The sequence below is a fragment of the Electrona antarctica genome (genome assembly GCF_951216825.1).
Source record: "Electrona antarctica genome assembly, chromosome: 12".
Taxonomy (NCBI): domain Eukaryota; kingdom Metazoa; phylum Chordata; class Actinopteri; order Myctophiformes; family Myctophidae; genus Electrona; species Electrona antarctica.
The window spans coordinates 11,068,688-11,090,132 of NC_136793.1; the positions used below are offsets into that span (position 1 = coordinate 11,068,688).

A 21,445-nucleotide genomic window follows, 5' to 3' on the forward strand; every position below is an offset into this window, starting at 1 on the left:
TCGCTTAATGACTTAAGTCTTATTTAATACTTTGTTGCACAACAGTGTAATGCGAAAATATGAAAACAGACCATCTACAAGCTCACATTGCATGATGGGTACTGTATGTTATCATGATACAACAGCCAGGCTACTGCAGTTGTTATGGTGTTCTCATGCACACAGTACCACAGACGAAAAACAGTCTAAGTCCAAATTTCATTCTGACCCATCCACGAAAAGGCCTCGTTGTCCTGACCCCTTATCCATCATTTATACTTTATGGATAAATAGTGTGGACTTAGATTGTTTTTCGTCTGCGCCATTCATGATGGCTGGGTATGGTGATAGATTTCCCAGCATCCAGGCCAAATATAGGCCTGTGTATGTTGATATTTGAGAAGTTGTCTCGATATATATTGTGTAAGCACAGAGTTTCTGGTCAGTTCACAATTTAAATGAAAGGGATAGCATGTCATGTTACAAGTGCATCGATAGAAACAGAGTTGACCGTTGAAGGAAATTATCTAATCCACTATCCCTTTGAAGCAGTTCAAGTTGAGTGGAAGAGCTTAATTGTATCACTATCAGTTATTCTGTTTTGCTCTTTCTCCTTAGACCACAGCACTTGGAGAAGCAGAAGCTACAGGTCTTGAAGAAGAGCAGAGCTATGATCAGAGTGACGGCCAAGAGGAAGCCTATGACATCCAGGCTGTGGTATTGGTACCAGGTGAGCTCATGAGCCTGCACCCTCAGGTGTTTAGCTCCTTTGTTCCTCATGGTGAACTCAATCCAGAATATCGCCTCGTCTTTAGGGCTGATAGGCCGGTCGTGGTGGATCCTGGAAAGCCGCATGGCGTTCTCCTTGTAACTGAAACACATGAGGCACAATAGGAATCTTTCTGTACCAACATGACATTTCACAGGTATGTATGTATATATATAATGCATCTATAGGCCCTATATACAATTGAGGGAATTCGACGCTCACATTCCTCTGTGGCAGAGCGCACATTTTTGTGGACTACAAGCAGCAGTCAGTTCGGTGTTGCAAGTGAAACTAAAACAGCCCTTTTCCTTATCGCACCGGACAATGCCAAGCAACAACACCACAGCTTATCTGTGTGTGTGTTGTGTGTGTCATATTGCACTGCGACACACGCGTGGCACGGAGAAACAACAACACGGAGTGCATGGTGTTAGACTTGATAATTCTAGTACTTTACATTTACAATAGCAAAACGCTATTTTCAACATCTATTATTTTATATAATACACCATTCTATCATTGACCAAAAATGACTTCAATAAGAACTTACGATGGCTCACTGACGACTGCCTTTATTTTATCCTCAAGATCTTTGGAGCTCATGGAGTTGAAGTCCACGTTGAGTGCAGCACCCTTTGCCTTCATGTGAACCATGTTGTCTGGCTGGTCCATAAACATTGGGATTCCCACCATAGGGACACCATGATAAATGGCTTCATAGACACCATTCGCGCCACCATGGGTGATAAAGGCTCTGGTCTTGGTATGTCCTTGAGGAAAAGACCAAAGCAGATCTCAGTATCTATAGGGGGTATCCGGAGAACTCGCCAGTTTACCAACTCGCTGCAGCGAAAATTCTTCATCAATGTCTTCATGGTTATGCTAACATGCTGTCTTCATCAGTGTAGAATGTCAAACCCACAGATGTTATAGTTCATTTCCAAAGTGATCAAATTATTTTGTGCAATTAAATGGTCAGCTAGATAATGATAAAAAGTTGAGTATGTGTGAATACCAATGATAGTTGGCCTACCAATTAAGCAGGATATTGTTTACTAATGAATTACATTCTTTCTGTACATTGGTGTTTAAACTTTAGCATTCCTACTTCATCTAGTGTAAACTCTAAACAACTATCTCTCTCTCAATTCAATGCAATTTAAATGAAAGTGAAGACTTAAAACTAAAATGCACTAAACCGCGGCGAGTCGGTAAGCTGGCGAGGTCTCCGGTATACCTTATACCTATTATACCTAACTATTTGCTTGAGATAGTTCTTTTTTTCAGTATTTCATGGTTACTCAGTTAAATGTATTGAGTATTGGTATTGTTTCAGTCAACATTGGTTTGGACCTGACAGTACTTCAGTCAAGTTCTTATTTACCCAGTAGATCATTCTGAGGGATCCATTTGTATATTCTGGTGTTGTCACCCAGAGTCTCTGGTTTCTCTCCAGCGTATCTCCAAAGAACCTGGTAAAAATGGCAAAATGTTACACTACACTGAATGCATCCTGAGCCATATTCCTATATACAGTACACTTCAGGCTGTCAGGCGCAGATTGTACTGTCTGTGAACTGGCTTATATCTCACCTTCTGTGGGATCTGAGCGAGGGCTGATGCGATGGTGTTGGCCCTCTCTGTGGTTGTGTTTTGGACAAAGGACCCCAGGGTGAACACCACGATGCCAGCATCTCCAGAACTCTGCACAAACTCCTCCATATCCTAAAGAAGTACAGTAGTCACATACCAACATGAAGCAACACACATTCTTCTTAGATATAAGAGTGGCTTATTGTTGGTATCAGCCGGTAACATACGGGAGTCTGTCCCCGTTACAGTACACTAGACCCATGGGAGAAGGATGCTGAGGTGGAGCGCCACACCTACCATCAGCTAGTCCTTACTCCACGGCTTGGGTGTGGCAAGTCTTACTCATATGCTGAGTTGGCGGTACATGGGATCGAACCCATGACCTTGTTAGTGCCATCAGTTCTCTTTGGCTAGACCAGCAGAACCAGCCAAAGAGACTGACATAACAACTACCGGCAACTATTGGCACTATCCAACTGCAGATCAATCTGCAACTTTTCCCAGGTAGTATACTGTACTGTACACTGTATAATATACTATACAGTACAGTATGTAGCTTGAGACTAATCTCAAGCTACATACTACATAATCTCTCTACTTTCTCTCTCAATTGCATGGATATCAGGCTACTTCATTATACCAAAAACCCAGGTTTAAAAAAAGAAAACATCACACTCGATCAATCTTGACGTGATTAACGGATATAAGCAGACAATAGAGATGACAATAACCACTTAACTGGTGTTAAATAATGTATAGATTTAAAAAAAAATTAAAAATTATTGGACCCACTAACCCCCCCCCCCCCCCCCCCCCTCCTCTCTCTCAATGGTCAAGGAACGTCAAAGTTTTAATGTGGAGAGTCAGAGAACTGTGCAAATATCACGTGCACACAAGTCTCTTTCCTGGGGCTACTTCATTATACCAAAAACCCAGGTTTAAAAAGAAAACGCACACCTGTGTGAAGTGAGGGGTGCTCTTATCATCGTACATCATCATGACGTAACATGTCGATTTGCTCAGACACATATGATGTAAATTCTCCATTCATTGTCATTGGGAATTTAACAAAATTACCGATTTGCTCGTCTACATATGACGTAAATTCTCTATTCATTGGCATGTAATGTTTGTGTTAGGACAAAAATCTACACTACAGCTGAATATAGGAGGGACTAGCGCCGCTCAAAAATGTAACAGTCTGCATGGTCTGCCACATTTCTGTGTATATCACATCCTACATTCCATAACTTTTCAGTTAACTTCCCAGCAAGCACGGTCTGGACCTGACTAGTCAGATCTGGCCCAGAATGTCACCTGATTTCAACCAACATACATTCTGCCCACTGAAGATGGACGTCCCTGGATGAATCAGGTCCGATCGAGGCCAGAGCCACTTAAGTCATATCATAACTAGTCAGATCTGGCTCAAAATAAGCTATAAGACCCTTACACCCTTACGGGTGTAAGGGTCCACTTCAGGGTCCCTGGTGGGAGGTGCTCTGCTAGGTTTCACCTTTTACATACAAGAGCCTTGATTGCAGTGGTGTAAAGTAACTAAGTACAATTTAAAGCAATTTGTACTTTACTTGAGTATTTACAATTTCCAGTACTTTTACTTCTACTTCACTACATTTCAGAGGCAACTAGAAAAAGTGCCCTTCTGGGCACAGGTCTCCACCAGGAGAGTGTGTGTGTGTGTGTGTGTGTGTGTGTGTGTGTGTGTGTGTGTGTGTGTGTGTGTGTGTGTGTGTGTGTGTGTGTGTGTGTGTGTGTGTGTGTGTGTGTGTGTGTGTGTGTGTGTGTGTGTGTGTGTGTGTGTGTGTGTGTGTGTGAGACACGGCTTTGCCTGTTGTAGCGCCACCATGAGGCTGATTAGAAAACTGGCATTTCTTCCTCAGCCCAGTGGGAATATGCATGCACAGTTTCACCGCAATCGGACGCTGCGTTGAGTAGTTGTGGCGATTTGTACAAAACGGGTACAAAGCGGGCTACTCCTGAAAAGTTTAGATGCCAATCGTAGGCAATGAAGGTGGATTATGAGAAATCAAACAAACCCGTCTTGATCACATGACTATGGAGAGCATGTGTACCGATTTGTGTGAAATTTGGATAACATCTGAAGGAGTAATATTAGAAAATGTGTTTTACATATGTCGGCCTCCTGGTGGCGCTATAAAGAGCAGATGTGAAAAATTCCAGGCAAAGGTTTTTCCTTGGCCTCTAGGGAGTTGGCATACAAAGTTATCCACAAATCCGCAATTGGAGGTAAAAACACTTTTCGGCCAGTTATAGCGCCACCATGAGGCTGAGTTGAAAATGTTCACATGGCATTTCTTCCTCGGCCTAGTGGGAATGTGCGTGCGCAATTTCACGGAAATCACACGATGTGTTCATGATTTGCAGCATTTTGTTTGAAACTGAGCACTCCTGCGAACTTTGGAAGACAATCTTAGCCAATCAGGATGGAGTCTGAGAAATCTGAAAAACCCGTTTCGTTGAATGGCTCTAGAGAGACTGTGTACCAATTTGCGTGATGTTTGGACAAAATCTGTAGGTGTACTGTCCAAAAACTTGTTTTGCACAAAGCGGCCTCCTGGTGGCGCTATAACAGGCCGTTCGGGGAATTTTGGGGCAGTGGTTCATCGTTGGCATCCAGGGAGTGTGTGTGCGAAATTTGGCATCGACCGGGTTAACGATGCCGGAGATTAGCTGTTCACAGACGGACGGACACACGGACGGACGGACACACGGACGGACGGACACACGGACGGACGGACGGACGGAGTGCAAAACATACTCTCTCCCCATGCCTTCGGCCTGGTGGAGACAAATATTGTACTTTTACTTCACTACATGTATTTGAAAACTTTAGTTTCTAGTTACTTTGTAGATTTGGATTATTATTACAAAACATACACTAACCACTTCAGCCCTATATACATTTCAGTCATTTGAAAAGCTCACAAGCTCACAATGCGTCGCATTGTGAGCTTGTAGATCTGCTATTTTGACAACTTCAAATGGGACATTCTGCATAGTGATTACTTTCTACTTGTGGTACTACATTTTAATGCCAATACTTTTGTACTTTTACTCAAGTACATTTTGAATTCCGCACTTTTACCAAGGCTGAGCTCACACGGTTACACGGTTAATGCAATGTTCTGTTCTCGTTGGATGCATTTTGTGTTGTGTCATGGCCGCCCAATGCATTTCCAATGGAGGTCACATGGTTTGACACAACATTGTGTTGTGTGAGGGGGAGGGGCGCATTCGACTGCGCCCCTCCCCCTCATACAACACAATGTTGTGTCAAACCATGTGACCTCCATTGGAAATGCATTGGGCGGCCATGATACTACACAGCATTGATCCAACGAGCACGAGAATTGCATTAAAGGTGTGAGTGCACCCTTAATGCAGTGCTCTATGCTTGTTGGATGAATGTTGTGTAGTGTCATGGCCGCCCCAATGCATTTCCAATGGGAGTCACATGGTTTTTGGACTACATTTTGGACTACAAGCTGTTGTATGGCTTTCAGCTGTGTTTCGACTGCGCCCCTCCCCCTCATACAACACAATATTGTGTCAAACCATGTGACTCCCATTGGAAATGCATTGGGGCGGCCATGACACAACACAACATTCATCCAACAAGCATAGAGCACTGCATTAACCGTGTGACCTTTAATGCACTGCATTGCTGTTGTGAGTGTCATGGCCGCCCCCAATGCATTTCCAATGGAGGTCACATGGTCTGTTGTATGGCTTTCAGCTGTGTTTCGACTGCGCCCCTCCCCCTCACACAACACAATGTTGGAGGTCACATGGTTTGACACAACATAGGGGGAGGGGTCTGTTGTATGGCTTTCAGCTGTGTTTCGACTGCGCCCCTCCCCCTCATACAACACAATGTTGTGTCAAACCATGTGACCTCCATTGGAAATGCATTGAGGCTGAGCTCACACGGTTAATGCAGTGCTCTATGCTTGTTGGATGAATGTTGTGTTGTGTCATGGCCGCCCCAATGCATTTCCAATGGGAGTCACATGGTTTGACACAACATTGTGTTGTATGAGGGGGAGGGGCGCAGTCGAAACACAGCTGAAAGCCATACAACAGACCATGTGACCTCCATTGGAAATGCATTGGGGGCGGCCATGACACTCACAACAAAAATCTGTGTTGCGACCGTGTGAGCTCAGCCTAAGGCTGAGCTCAGTTGCTGTTGTGAGTGTCATGGCCGCCCCCAATGCATTTCCAATGGAGGTCACATGGTCTGTTGTATGGCTTTCAGCTGTGTTTCGACTGCGCCCCTCCCCCTCACACAACACAATGTTGTGTCAAACCATGTGACCTCCATTGGAAATGCATTGGGGCGGCCATGACACTACACAACAACAGCAATGCAGTGCATTAAAGGTGTGAGCTCAGCCGTAGGGTGCACTCACACGGTTAATGCAATTATCTGTGCTCGTTGGATCAATGCTGTGTTGTGTCATGGCCGCCCAATGCATTTCCAATGGAGGTCACATGGTTTGACACAACATTGTGTTGTATGAGGGGGAGGGGCGCAGTCGAAACACAGCTGAAAGCCATACAACAAACCCCTCCCCCTATGTTGTGTCAAACCATGTGACCTCCATTGGAAATGCATTGGGCGGCCATGATACTACACAGCATTGATCCAACGAGCACGAGAATTGCATTAAAGGTGTGAGCTCAGCCATAGGGTGCACTCACACGGTTAATGCAATTCTCTGTGCTCGTTGGATCAATGCTGTGTTGTGTCATGGCCGCCCAATGCATTTCCAATGGAGGTCACATGGTTTGACACAACATTGTGTTGTGTGAGGGGGAGGGGAGGGGCGCATTCGACTGCGCCCCTCCCCCTCATACAACACAATGTTGTGTCAAACCATGTGACCTCCATTGGAAATGCATTGGGCGGCCATGACACAACACAGCATTGATCCAACGAGCACAGATAATTGCATTAAAGGTGTGAGTGCACCCTTAGGCCTCACTCAGACCTTTACAACAGATTGCTGTATGCTTGCTGTATACAAAGGGTGTGACACAGCTTGCCCCAATGCATTTCCAATGGGAGTCACATGGTCTGACACAACACTTGTGTTGTATGAGGGGGAGGGGCGCAGTCGAAACACAGCCGAAAGCCATACAACAGCTTGTAGTCCAAAATGTAGTCCTCAAACCATGTGACTTCCATTGGAAATGCTTGGGGCGGCCATGACACTCACAGCATTCATACAACAAGCATGCGGCAATGCTGCAAAGGTCTGAGTGAGGCCCTATGATGAAGTAGTTCTACACTGCAGTATTAGTACTTTTACTTAAGTAAAACAATTGAGTACTTTTTCCACCACTGCTTGATTGTACTAACCTCGGGTAAAGGTTTTGCTGGTCTGCAGTGGATGCCACCAACAAACTTGAAGTTTGGGAGGAAGGGACGAGGGAAATCAAAGTCCCAGTAGGTGCGCATCAGCCAGATGTCTGCTCTGCCCATCATGTCACAAAACATAGTATCCTTGCCTGTCAAGGTGCCAAACAAATACAGTAAATAACAGTCATTTGTATACAGTAGGTCAACAGGTGCCAACAGGATGGTATTATGTCATCATGAGTTCTGCAGATGTACTGTAACTGTTTTCTCTCACTTTAGGATCTTTAGCTAATTACATTAAATTGTTAATTTTGGTTATATGATTTTAAGCCACTATGAACAAAACAATGTATTCGGTTGTGTCTGTTACTATGTTCATCATACACACATACGTACATTAGATATACGATTTCCTTACTGAGAGGCAACGTCTTTGCTGTATACACCTTTGCTACTGTATGATATACAGTCATTGGAAAATGATACGATAGATCATGATTGATCATGATGTGGCTCTGCTAACATAATCATATTCTATTTTCAAAAGATTTTTGAAAATGTTTGCCAGCAACATGCCCAAAATAGGGACATCAGTCTTGACGTAATTAATATGCGGCTTCACCTGCATGGTGTAGGAATAGCATGCCCTCATGATACACAGTGGCGTGCACATTTAGAGGGGCAGGTGCTCAAGTGAAAAAAGGGCACCTTGTGCATGCAGTGCGTGGAACCGGCCCCGGCCGGTTGCCTTAATAGCGTGAGATTTATAGATTTTAGGGCATAAGTAATATATTAGAAGCTTTTTTTTCTCCAATGATTTATCAATGTCACCATGACCCACATACTGTACAGTGTACAAATTTTTTTGTTTGCTTTTTCAAAAGAGGGCAAAGGGCAGGTGCTCTAGCACCACCTAGTGTATCTGTGCCCGCCACTGATGATACAGACTAGAAGAGTCAGTCATCACATCACTCACTCTTAACAAGCTCTCATCACATGGTCTGAATTTGGCACTTGCATTTTAAGTCTATCAATTTCCTCAACTTATATGTACAGTATTTTATTGTGTTTTTTTACATACGTTTTATGTTATGCTCTCATGTACTGTATGGTTGCTGATGTTTTTGTTGTTGTTGTTCTATAATCTTTGTGCAAAGTAATTTCTCCTAGAGGCAATAAAGGTTTCATTCATTAATTTCATTCATGGTGCTTCTCCCTTCCTTTCATGGCTCTCGTGCCTAGCCTTGAAAGCATATTAACTGCGTGTTGAAATGACCAATTGGCTACCCCTCACCTCTGATCTCAGTGTAATAAGCATTAAGGTCTTGCCAAATATAGTGCGCTAGCAGGTCCTGATAGGCATAGAAGAGAAAGTTCAACAGCCTCTCTGAGAAGCTCATCTGGTCGGTCAGTTTGACCATGGGCGCTGGGACGTAGGACGGCGGCGCAGGGAGTTGACCACACAGCCTCTCCCAGGTGTGGGCCATGGAAAAGCGCAGTGTGAAGACCAGGGGAACATCCAACATTTCAGCCACAAGTTCGCTGCCAGGGTAGATGGGGTCAGCCAGCAGAAGGTCATACTTGGCGCCCTTCAGCTTCTCTATGACGCCGTCTGTTTTCAGCAGACCCTCCAAGTAATACATAGCATACTTCATGTCTGTCTTCATAATATTTGTAAATCGACTGAGGATCTGGAGGTAATTCATGTCGTCCATGTCATACATGAAGAAGTTAAGGAAGTCTTTGAAGATCTCTTCCAAGCCCTCCATGGAGAGCGAGACGTTGAAAGGCTCATAGTGGAAGCGTGAGTTCTCGCTGGCCGTCATGTACAGGGAGGTGCTGGGAACCAGCACAGTGACGTGGTGTCCCCTGTCCACCAGAGACTCCAATACAGTCTTGAGGTTGATCCAGTGGCTTCCCTCGGTGTACCATACCAAAATGTTGCCACCGCTTGCATCCCCTGCGATGCATGCTGCCAGCAGCACCCACACAGACACGCATCGACCACACCGCATGCTCATCGTTTGTGAGCAAAATAGGTTTTGTGCTCTTGCACGAGAAATCATTAACTTGACTATGTGAACTCTGATTTGTTGCAGTAGATAACATCTACTCTGTCTGCCGTCTCACAATTATCTCCGCTCTCCCGTTTTGGTTAAGTATTTTTGTAGGGTCTCGTGTCCAAAATACACGACAAACGCAAACACATTTTGGTGGTGTTTGTGAGGGCTTTGAAGTCCACTTAAAGTACCGGTAGGCTTATGGCACACCGCACACTAACTTGATGTATAGAGGAACCACTATTATGGAAAATGTTAACATTTTATTTTTATGTTTTGTATTGGTGACAAATGCAGATGGATATGATGGAGATGCAGTATATTCTGTTCGTATCTACATTTTCTCATCAATTTTGCAAGAAAATGTCGGCAATTACGTAAACATTCCCTTCAAAACATATTAGAAGCTTTATTTTAAAACTTTATTTAATCAGGCACGTTTTGGTGCTATTAAGGTAAGGGCTTTAAAGTCCACAATGCACGTATACAGTTCGTACATTATATATATATAATTCACTAAGATATGTATCTACTGTAACTTAATGTAGATATGAAAGATCTTAACATGCTGTAAATATTCTCTTCAAAATGTAACTACAACAATGCGTTGTAGTAGTGAAAGATTGACTTGTATCATCACTGATGTGTTATGGGCCAAATGCACTTTGGCACACTGTCTTTATGCATGCACAAAGGTCCTTGCGTAATGCGTAGTCGTGTGATGCAGCCAGCATAGTGGCGTTTTTTACTGTATGAAATAAATTAGGTGACGTGCCAGCTGAGATTCTATTGACACAAATTGCCATTTCTTCCCGATATATATATATCTATATATATATATATATATATATATATATATATATATATATATATATATATAGATAGTGTGTGTGTCTGTCTATCGCTTAATGACTTAAGTCTTATTTAATACTTTGTTGCACAACAGTGTATGTTGTATGAAAACAGACCATCTACAAGCTCACATTGCATGATGGGTACTGTATGTTATCATGATACAACAGCCAGGCTACTGCAGTTGTTATGGTGTTCTCATGCACACAGTACTGTTGGAAATATATTTAAGATAAAACCAATTTGTTGCATATAAAATGCAGAAGGGACAATTAATGTTTCACTAATGATAAAAAGGACTGTATAATACTGAAACTATAAAAATACTTTTAAGAAAGTAATCAAAGAGTACAAATAAATACTCAGCACCACAATGGTAAAAAAATGGTTACCAAACCTTTTCAGATGACAAAGTTAACAATTAGCTTTAACCGGATTATTATCAATGTCCAAATGTTAATCTGAGCAGGAAATACTCTTTTAGAAAAATACCTTAAGTACCCAATAAAAAATGATACCACCAGAAAGAAGTGAGTCCAGTCAAGAGCAGATATGATTTTGTCGGTTCATTTCCAGATCAGAGAGACCGAACAGATACCCACATACAGCCAAATTACAAAATCTCTCTCCCTGTGCCACAAAATGCACAGGGTTGTCTCTGCCTGACACATCATGTCCCAGGCATTAATACTGTAGACCACGTCAGTTGTTGATAAACGTTCATTGGCTGAATAGATAGTTCATTTCCGCAATATGCCACGCTGGCGCTGGTTGTCGAGCGCTCATTGGACCAGCACATGGATGATGAGACTGGTATCATGACATCTTCCTTGGTTCCGTCATTGATGGCCATAGACCGGGAAAGCACAGAGGCTGGCGTTGCTATGGCAACCTGAAGATAACATTCTTTCCCTGCTAGCTGTAAACTTTCGACAGAGAGAAATACTCCTATCTACTTTCTAGGCACCCAGGTCAAATACATGCAGTCTCATATCAAAATAGACCTCTCAGAGTTAACTTGACTGGGGGAAAGTCTAATAGAGACAGTGAATCTGAACTTGGCGTCAGGCAACCCATAATATAAGTATGATAAAATAATAAAGGATAATATAGGTCTGAGATGATTAGGCATGTGGATGGTGACATGACATAAATAGGATAAGGAGAACAACCCGGAGTAAACAGACAGTAGGCTATGAGTAAAATGATGATAAAAGGGCAAGATGACAAAATATGACCTATATGGAACACGGTCTGGGCAGAAATTAGATGTAAACTCAGTGGCACACAGGGCATGAAGATACAAAGTTATTGGGAACATGGAAACTACCATCCACCAAAATAACAGATCTACCATAACTCAAAATTATCCATCAAGTACCACAGACAAAAAACAGTCTAAGTCCAAATTTCATTCTGACCCATCCACGAAAAGGCCTCGTTGTCCTGAACCCTTATCCATCATTTATACTTTTTGGATAAATAGTTGTTGACTTGGATTGTTTTTCGTCTGTGCCATTCATGATGGCTGGGTATGGTAATAGATTTCCCAGCATCCAGGCCAAATAAAGGCCTGTGTATGTTGATATTTGAGAAGTTGTCTCGATGTATATTGTGTAAGCACATAGTTTCTGGTCAGTTCACAATTTAAATGAAAGGGATAGCATGTCATGTTACAAGTGCATCGACAGAAACAGAGTTGACCGTTGAAGGAAATGATCTAATCCACTATCCCTTTGAAGCAGTTCAAGTTGAGTGGAAGAGCTTAATTGTATCACTATCAGTTATTCTGTTTTGCTCTTTCTCCTTAGACCACAGCACTTGGAGAAGCAGAAGCTACAGGTCTTGAAGAAGAGCAGAGCTATGATCAGAGTGACGGCCAAGAGGAAGCCTATGACATCCAGGCTGTGGTATTGGTACCAGGTGAGCTCATGAGCCTGCACCCTCAGGTGTTTAGCTCCTTTGTTCCTCATGGTGAACTCAATCCAGAATATCGCCTCGTCTTTAGGGCTGATAGGCCGGTCGTGGTGGATCCTGGAAAGCCGCATGGCGTTCTCCTTGTAACTGAAAACACATGAGGCACAATAGGAATCGTTCTGTACCAACATGACATTTCACCGGTATGTGTATATATATATATATATAATGCATCTATAGGCCCTATATACAATTGAGGGAATTCGACGCTCACATTACTCTGTGGCAGAGCGCACATTTTTGTGGACTACAAGCAGCAGTCAGTTCCGTGTTGCAAGTGAAACTAAAACAGCCCTTTTTTCCTTATCGCACCGGACAATGCCAAGCAACAACACCACAGCTTATCTGTGTGTGTGTTGTGTGTGTCATATTGCACTGCGACACACACGTGGCACAGAGAAACAACAACACGGAGTGCATGGTGTTAGACTTGAGAATTCTAGTACTTTACATTTACAATAGCAAAACGCTATTTTCAACATCTATTATTTTATATAATACACCATTCTATCATTGACCAAAAATGACTTCAATAAGAACTTACGATGGCTCACTGACGACTGCCTTTATTTTATCCTCAAGATCTTTGGAGCTCATGGAGTTGAAGTCCACGATGAGTGCAGCACCCTTTGCCTTCATGTGAACCATGTTGTCTGGCTGGTCCATAAACAGTGGGATTCCCACCATAGGGACACCATGATAAATGGCTTCATAGACACCATTCGCGCCACCATGGGTGATAAAGGCTCTGGTCTTGGTATGTCCTTGAGGAAAAGACCAAAGCAGATCTCAGTATCTATAGGGGGTATCCGGAGAACTCGCCAGTTTACCAACTCGCTGCAGCGAAAATTCTTCATCAATGTCTTCATCGTTATGCTAACATGCTGTCTTCATCAGTGTAGTATGTCAAACCCACAGATGTTATAGTTCATTTACAAAGTGATCAAATTATTTTGTGCAATTAAATGGTCATAGCCTAGTAGCCAAAAAGTGAACCCGGAGATGTTGAGTACACCAATGTTTTATGTTAGAAATGTTTAGTATGGGTCCCCAGCATGTAGAAACTGCTGGATGCTAACTTGCATATGTTGAGCAATTTTCATAATTGGCATAATATGTGACCATACCATTAACAACCTATAGAAAAATATTCAAAATTTCATCATGCTTTATCTAGCATGTGATGTGTCAAACTAGGGGGTTTTCATGATGCTGAATCCATTCCAAGCATTAGTTTTGCAAAATTGGGCTTAAAACGGCCATGCCCACATCAATTTGTGATGACGGAATTGGCCGTTTTTAGCCCAATGAGTGTTTTTTTGCAAAACTAATGCTTGGAATGGATTCAGCATCATGAAAACCCCCTACATAAAGCATGATGTCATTTTGAATATTTTGCCTTCTATAGGTTGTTAATGGTATGGTCACATATTATGCCAATTATGAAAATTGCTCAACATATGCAAGTTAGCATCCTGCAGTTTCTACATGCTGGGGACCCATACTAAACATTTCTAACATAAAACCTTGGTGTACTCAACATGTCCGGGTTCACAATGGGGCTCTATGGGCTGGCTACTAGACTATCAGCTAGATAATGATAAAAAGTTGAGTATGTGTGAATACCAATGATAGTTGGCCTACCAATTCAGCAGGATATTGTTTACTAATGAATTACATTGTTTCTGTACATTGGTGTTTAAACTTTAGCATTCCTACTTCATCTAGTGTAAACTCTAAACAACTATCTCTCTCTCAATTCAATGCAATTTAAATGAAAGTGAAGACTTAAAACTAAAATGCACTAAACCGCGGCGAGTCGGTAAGATGGCAATTGGTCTCCGGTTATTTGCTTGAGATAGTTATTTTTTTCAGTATTTCATGGTTACTCAGTTAAATGTATTGGTATTGTTTCAGTCAACATTGGTTTGGACCTGACAGTACTTCAGTCAAGTTCTTATTTACCCAGTAGATCATTCTGAGGGATCCATTTGTATATTCTGGTGTTGTCACCCAGAGTCTCTGGTTTCTCTCCAGCGTATCTCCAAAGAACCTGGTAAAAATGGCAAAATGTTACACTACACTGAATGCATCCTGAGCCATATTCCTATATACAGTACACTTCAGGCTGTCAGGCGCAGATTGTACTGTCTGTGAACTGGCTTATATCTCACCTTCTGTGGGATCTGAGCGAGGGCTGATGCGATGGTGTTGGCCCTCTTTGTGGTTGTGTTTTGGACAAAGGACCCCAGGGTGAACACCACGATGCCAGCATCTCCAGAACTCTGCACAAACTCCTCCATATCCTAAAGAAGTACAGTAGTCACATACCAACATGAAGCAACACACATTCTTCTTATTGTTGGTATCAGCCGGTAACATGCGGGAGTCTGTCCCCGTTACAGTACACTAGACCCATGGGAGATGGATGCTGAGGTGGAGCGCCACACCTACCATCAGCTAGTCCTTACTCCACGGCTTGGGTGTGGCAAGTCTTACTCATATGCTGAGTTGGCGGTACATGGGATCGAACCCATGACCTTGTTAGTGCCATCAGTTCTCTTTGGCTAGACCAGCAGAACCAGCCAAAGAGACTGACATAACAACTACCGGCAACTATTGGCACTATCCAACTGCAGATCAATCTGCAACTTTTCCCAGGTAGTATACTGTACTGTACACTGTATAGTATACTATACAGTACAGTATGTAGCTTGAGACTAATCTCAAGCTACATACTACATAATCTCTCTACTTTCTCTCTCAATTGCATGGATATCAGGCTACTTCATTATACCAAAAACCCAGGTTTTTAAAAAAAAACATCACACCCGATCAATCTTGACGTGATTAACGCATATAAGCAGACAATAGAGATGATGTTAATGTATAGATTTTAAACATTGTTTAAAATCTATCTCTCAATGGTCTCTCAATGGTCAAGGAACGTCCAAAGTTTTAATGTGGAGAGTCAGAGAACTGTGCAAATATCACGTGCACACAAGTCTCTTTCCTGGGGCTACTTCATTATACCAAAAACCCAGGTTTAAAAAGAAAACGTCACACCTGTGTGAAGTGAGGGGTGCTCTTATCATCGTACATCATCATGACGTAACATGTCGATTTGCTCAGACACATATGATGTAAATTCTCCATTCATTGTCATTGGGAATTTAACAAAAATACCGATTTGCTCGTCTACATATGACGTAAATTCTCTATTCATTGGCATGTAATGTTTGTGTTAGGACAAAAATCTACACTATAGCTGAATATAGGAGGGACTAGCGCCGCTCAAAAATGTAACAGTCTGCATGGTCTGCCACATTTCTGTGTATATCACATCCTACATTCCATAACTTTTCAGTTAACTTCCCAGCAAGCACGGTCTGGACCTGACTAGTCAGATCTGGCCCAGAATGTCACCTGATTTCAACCAACATACATTCTGCCCAGTGCCCACTGAAGATGGACGTCCCTGGATGAATCAGGTCCGATCGAGGCCAGAGCCACTTAAGTCATATCATAACTAGTCAGATCTGGCTCAAAAGGGTCCACTTCAGGGTCCCTGGTGGGAGGTGCTCTGCTAGGTTTCACCTTTCACATACAAGAGCCTTGATTGCAGTGGTGTAAAGTAACTAAGTACTTTTACTTAAGTACTGTACTTAAGTACAATTTTAAGCAATTTGTACTTTACTTGAGTATTTACAATTTCCAGTACTTTTACTTCTACTTCACTACATTTCAGAGGCAAATATTGTACTTTTACTTCACTACATGTATTTGAAAACTTTAGTTTCTAGTTACTTTGTAGATTTGGATTATTATTACAAAACATACACTAACCACTTCAGCCCTATATAAATTTCAGTCATTTGAAAAGCTCACAAGCTCACAATGCATCACGATGTGACGCATTGTGAGCTTGTAGATCTGCTATTTTCAAAAGATGTTTACATTTTTGACAACTTCAAATGGGACATTCTGCATAGTGATTACTTTCTACTTGTGGTACTACATTTTAATGCCAATACTTTTGTACTTTTACTCAAGTACATTTTGAATTCCGCACTTTTTTAGGCTGAGCTCACACCTTTCATGCAATTCTCTGTGCTCGTTGGGTGTTGTGTCATGGCCGCCCAGCAGCCCAATGCATTTCCAATGGAGGTCACATGGTTTGACCCAACATTGTGTTGTGTGAGCACGACTGCGCCCCTCCCCCTCACACAACACAATGTTGGGTCAAACCATGTGACCTCCTTTGGAAATGCATTGGGCCGCTGGGCGGCCATGACACAACACCCAACGAGCACAGAGAATTGCATGAAAGGTGTGAGCTCAGCCTAAGGCTGAGCTCACACCTTTCATGCAATTCTCTGTGCTCGTTGGATGCTCGTTGGGTAGTGTCATGGCCGCCCAATGTATTTCCAATGGAGGTCACATGGTTTGACCCAACATTGTGTTGTGTGAGGGGGAGGGGCGCAGTCGTGCGCCCCTCCCCCTCACACAACACAATGTTGGGTCAAACCATGTGACCTCCATTGGAAATGCATTGGGCGGCCATGACACAACACAACATGCATCCAACGAGCATCCAACGAGCACGAGAATTGCATTAAAGGTGTGAGCTCAGCCTTAGGGTGCACTCACACGGTTAATGCAGTGCTCTATGCTTGTTGGATGAATGTTGTGTTGTGTCAGGGCCGCCCAATGCATTTCCAATGGGAGTCACATGGTTTGACACAACATTGTGTTGTATGAGGGGGAGGGGCGCAGTCGAAACACAGCTGAAAGCCATACAACAGACCATGTGACCTCCATTGGAAATGCATGACACTCACAACAAAAATCACTGCATTAACCGTGTGAGCTCAGCCATGGGCTGAGCTCACACCTTTCATGCAATTCTCTGTGCTCGTTGGGTGTTGTGTCATGGCCGCCCAGCGGCCCAATGCATTTCCAATGGAGGTCACATGGTTTGACCCAACATTGTGTTGTGTGAGGGGGAGGGGCGCACGACTGCGCCCCTCCCCCTCACACAACACAATGTTGTGTCAAACCATGTGACCTCCATTGGAAATACATTGGGCGGCCATGACACAACACAACATTCATCCAACGAGCACAGAGAATTGCATTAACCGTGTGAGTGCACCCTATGGCTGAGCTCACACCTTTCATGCAATTCTCTGTGCTCGTTGGGTGTTGTGTCATGGCCGCCCAGCGGCCCAATGCATTTCCAATGGAGGTCACATGGTTTGACCCAACATTGTGTTGTGTGAGGGGGAGGGGCGCAGTCATCCGCCCCTCCCCCTCACACAACACAATGTTGGGTCAAACCATGTGACCTCCATTGGAAATACATTGGGCGGCCATGACACAACACAACAAGCATCCAACGAGCACGAGAATTGCATTAAAGGTGTGAGCTCAGCCTAAGGCTGAGCTCACACCTTTCATGCAATTCTCTGTGCTCGTTGGGTGTTGTGTCATGGCCGCCCAGCGGCCCAATGCATTTCCAATGGAGGTCACATGGTTTGACCCAACATTGTGTTGTGTGAGGGGGAGGGGCGCAGTCGTCCGCCCCTCCCCCTCACACAACACAATGTTGGGTCAAACCATGTGACTTCCATTGGAAATGCTTTGTTGCGGCCATGACACTCACAGCATTCATACAACAAGCATGCTGCAAAGGTCTGAGTGAGGCCCTATGATGAAGTAGTTCTACACTGCAGTATTAGTACTTTTACTTAAGTAAAACAATTGAGTACTTTTTCCACCACTGCTTGATTGTACTAACCTCTGGTAAAGGTTTTGCTGGTCTGCAGTGGATGCCACCAACAAACTTGAAGTTTGGGAGGAAGGGACGAGGGAAATCAAAGTCCCAGTAGGTGCGCATCAGCCAGATGTCTGCTCTGCCCATCATGTCACAAAACATAGTATCCTTGCCTGTCAAGGTGCCAAACAAATACAGTAAATAACAGTCATTTGTATACAGTAGGTCAACAGGTGCCATAGGTCAATAGGTCAACAGGTGCCAACAGGATGGTATTATGTCATCATGAGTTCTGCAGATGTACTGTAACTGTTTTTTTCTCTCACTTTAGGATCTTTAGCTAATTACATTATATTGTTAATTTTGGTTATATTATTTTAAGCCACTATGAACAAAACAATGTATTCGGTTGTGTCTGTTACTATGTTCATCATACACACATACGTACATTAGATATACGATTTCCTTACTGAGAGGCAACGTCTTTGCTGTATACACCTTTGCTACTGTATGATATACAGTCATTGGAAAATGATACGATAGATCATGATTGATCATGATGTGGCTCTGCTAACATAATCATATTCTATTTTCAAAAGATTTTTGAAAATGTTTGCCAGCAACATGCCCAAAATAGGGACATCAGTCTTGACGTGATTAATATGCGGCTTCACCTGCATGGTGTAGGAATAGCATGCCCTCATGATACACAGTGGCGTGCACATTTAGAGGGGCAGGTGCTCAAGTGAAAAAAGGGCACCTAGTGCGTGGACCGGCACCGGCCGGTTGCCTTAATAGCGTGAGATTTATAGATTTTAGGGCATAAGTAATATATTAGAAGCTTTTTTTTCCCAATGATTTATCAATGTCACCATGGCCCACATACTGTACAGTGTACACATTCTTTTGTTTGCTTTTTCAAAAGAGGGCAAAGGGCAGGTGCTCTAGCACCACCTAGTGTCTATCTGTGCACGCCACTGATGATACAGACTAGAAGAGTCAGTCATCACATCACTCACTCTTAACAAGCTATCATCACATGGTCTGAATTTGGCACTTGCATTTTAAGTCTTATCAATTTCCTCAACTTATATGTATTTTATTGTGTTTTTTACATACGTTTTATGTTATGCTCTCTCATGTACTGTATGGTTGCTGATGTTTTTGTTGTTCTATAATCTTTGTGCAAAGTAATTTCTCCTAGAGGCAATAAAGGTTTCATTCATTCATTTCAATCATTGTGCATGTCCCTTCCTTTCATGGCTAGCCTTGAAAGCATATTAACTGCGTGTTGAAATTACCAATTGGCTACCCCTCACCTCTGATCTCAGTGTAATAAGCATTAAGTTCTTGCCAAACATAGTGCGCTAGCAGGTCCTGATAGGCATAGAAGAGAAAGTTCAACAGCCTCTCTGAGAAGCTCATCTGGTCGGTCAGTTTGACCATGGGTGCTGGGACGTAGGACGGCGGCGCAGGGAGTTGACCACACAGCCTCTCCCAGGTGTGGGCCATGGAAAAGCGCAGTGTGAAGACCAGGGGAACATCCAACATTTCAGCCACAAGTTCACTGCCAGGGTAGATGGGGTCAGCCAGCAGAAGGTCATACTTGGCGTCCTTCAGCTTTGTCATGACGGCGTCTGATTTCAGCAGACCATCCAAATAATACAGAGCATACTTCGTGTCTGACTTCATCATATTTGTAAATCGACTGAGGATCTGGAGGTAATTCAGGTCGTCCATCTCATACATGAAGAAGTTAAGGAAGTCTGTGAAGACCTCTTCCAAGCCCTCCATGGAGAGCGAGACGTTGAAAGGCTCATAGTGGAAGCGTGAGTTCTCGCTGGTCGTCATGTACAGGGAGGTGCTGGGAACCAGCACAGTGACGTGGTGTCCCCTGTCCACCAGAGACTCCAATACAGTCTTGAGGTTGATCCAGTGGCTTCCCTCGGTGTACCATACCAAAATGTTGCCACCGCTTGCATCCCCTGCGATGCATGCTGCCAGCAGCACCCACACAGACACGCATCGACCACACCGCATGCTGATCGTTTGTGACTTTGTGAGTAAATCAGTTGGGGGCCCTACCTTTGCAAACTATGTTCATGCATGAGAAATCATTAACTTGAGACATGTGAACTCTGACATATTTAATCAGGCACGTTTTGGTGCTATTAAGGTAAGGGCTTTAAAGTCCACAATGCATATACAGTTCGTACATTATATATATATATAATTCACTAAGATATGTATCTACTGTAACTTAATGATCTTAACATGCTGTAAATATTCTCTTCAAAATGTAACTACAACAATGCGTTGTAGTAGTGAAAGATTGACTTGTATCATCACTGATGTGTTATGGGCCAAATGCACTTTGGCACACTGTCTTTATGCATGCACAAAGGTCCTTGCGTAATGCGTAATGCGTTGTCGTGTGATGCAGCCAGCATAGTGGCGTTTTCACTACTGTATGAAATAAATTAGATGACGTGCCAGCTGCAATTCTATTGACACAAATTGCCATTTCTTCCCGATATCTATATATATATATATATATATATATATATATATATTGTGTGTGTGTGTGTGTCTGTCTATCGCTTAATGACTTAAGTCTTATTTAATACTTCGTTGCACAACAGTGTATGTTGTATGAAAACAGACCATCTACAAGCTCACATTGCATGATGGGTACTGTATGTTATCATGATACAACAGCCAGGCTACTGCAGTTGTTATGGTGTTCTCATGCACACAGTACCACAGACGAAAAACAGTCCAAATTTCATTCTGACCCATCCACGAAAAGGCCTCGTTGTCCTGAACCCTTATCCATCATTTATACTTTATGGATAAATAGTGTGGACTTAGATTGTTTTTCGTCTGTGGCATTCATGATGGCTGGGTATGGTGATAGATTTCCCAGCATCCAGGCCAAATAAAGGCCTGTGTATGTTGATATTTGAGAAGTTGTCTCGATGTATATTGTGTAAGCACATAGTTTCTGGTCAGTTCACAATTTAAATGAAAGG

At 43.0% G+C, this 21,445-nt stretch overlaps 2 protein-coding genes across 2 annotated transcripts; both read right to left on the minus strand.

Annotated features, from left to right (window-relative positions):
• Positions 1-427: 427 nt before the first annotated feature.
• On the minus strand, positions 428-9,763 carry LOC306933748 (UDP-glucuronosyltransferase 2A1-like; the record flags this gene model as incomplete). The annotated part of the gene is made up of 6 exons (XM_079516055.1): positions 428-850; positions 1,299-1,518; positions 2,133-2,220; positions 2,342-2,473; positions 7,749-7,897; positions 9,043-9,763. 6 exons carry the CDS (start codon positions 9,761-9,763, stop codon positions 571-573), a joined length of 1,590 nt encoding a protein of 529 aa, XP_079372181.1. The 3' UTR covers positions 428-570.
• A 2,660-nt stretch (positions 9,764-12,423) lies between these two features.
• On the minus strand, positions 12,424-20,453 carry LOC306933749 (UDP-glucuronosyltransferase 2A1-like; the record flags this gene model as incomplete). Its single annotated transcript, XM_079516056.1, has 6 exons — positions 12,424-12,724; positions 13,182-13,401; positions 14,603-14,690; positions 14,812-14,943; positions 18,438-18,586; positions 19,733-20,453. 6 exons carry the CDS (start codon positions 20,451-20,453, stop codon positions 12,445-12,447), a joined length of 1,590 nt encoding a protein of 529 aa, XP_079372182.1. The 3' UTR covers positions 12,424-12,444.
• Between the last annotated feature and the right edge of the window lie 992 nt (positions 20,454-21,445).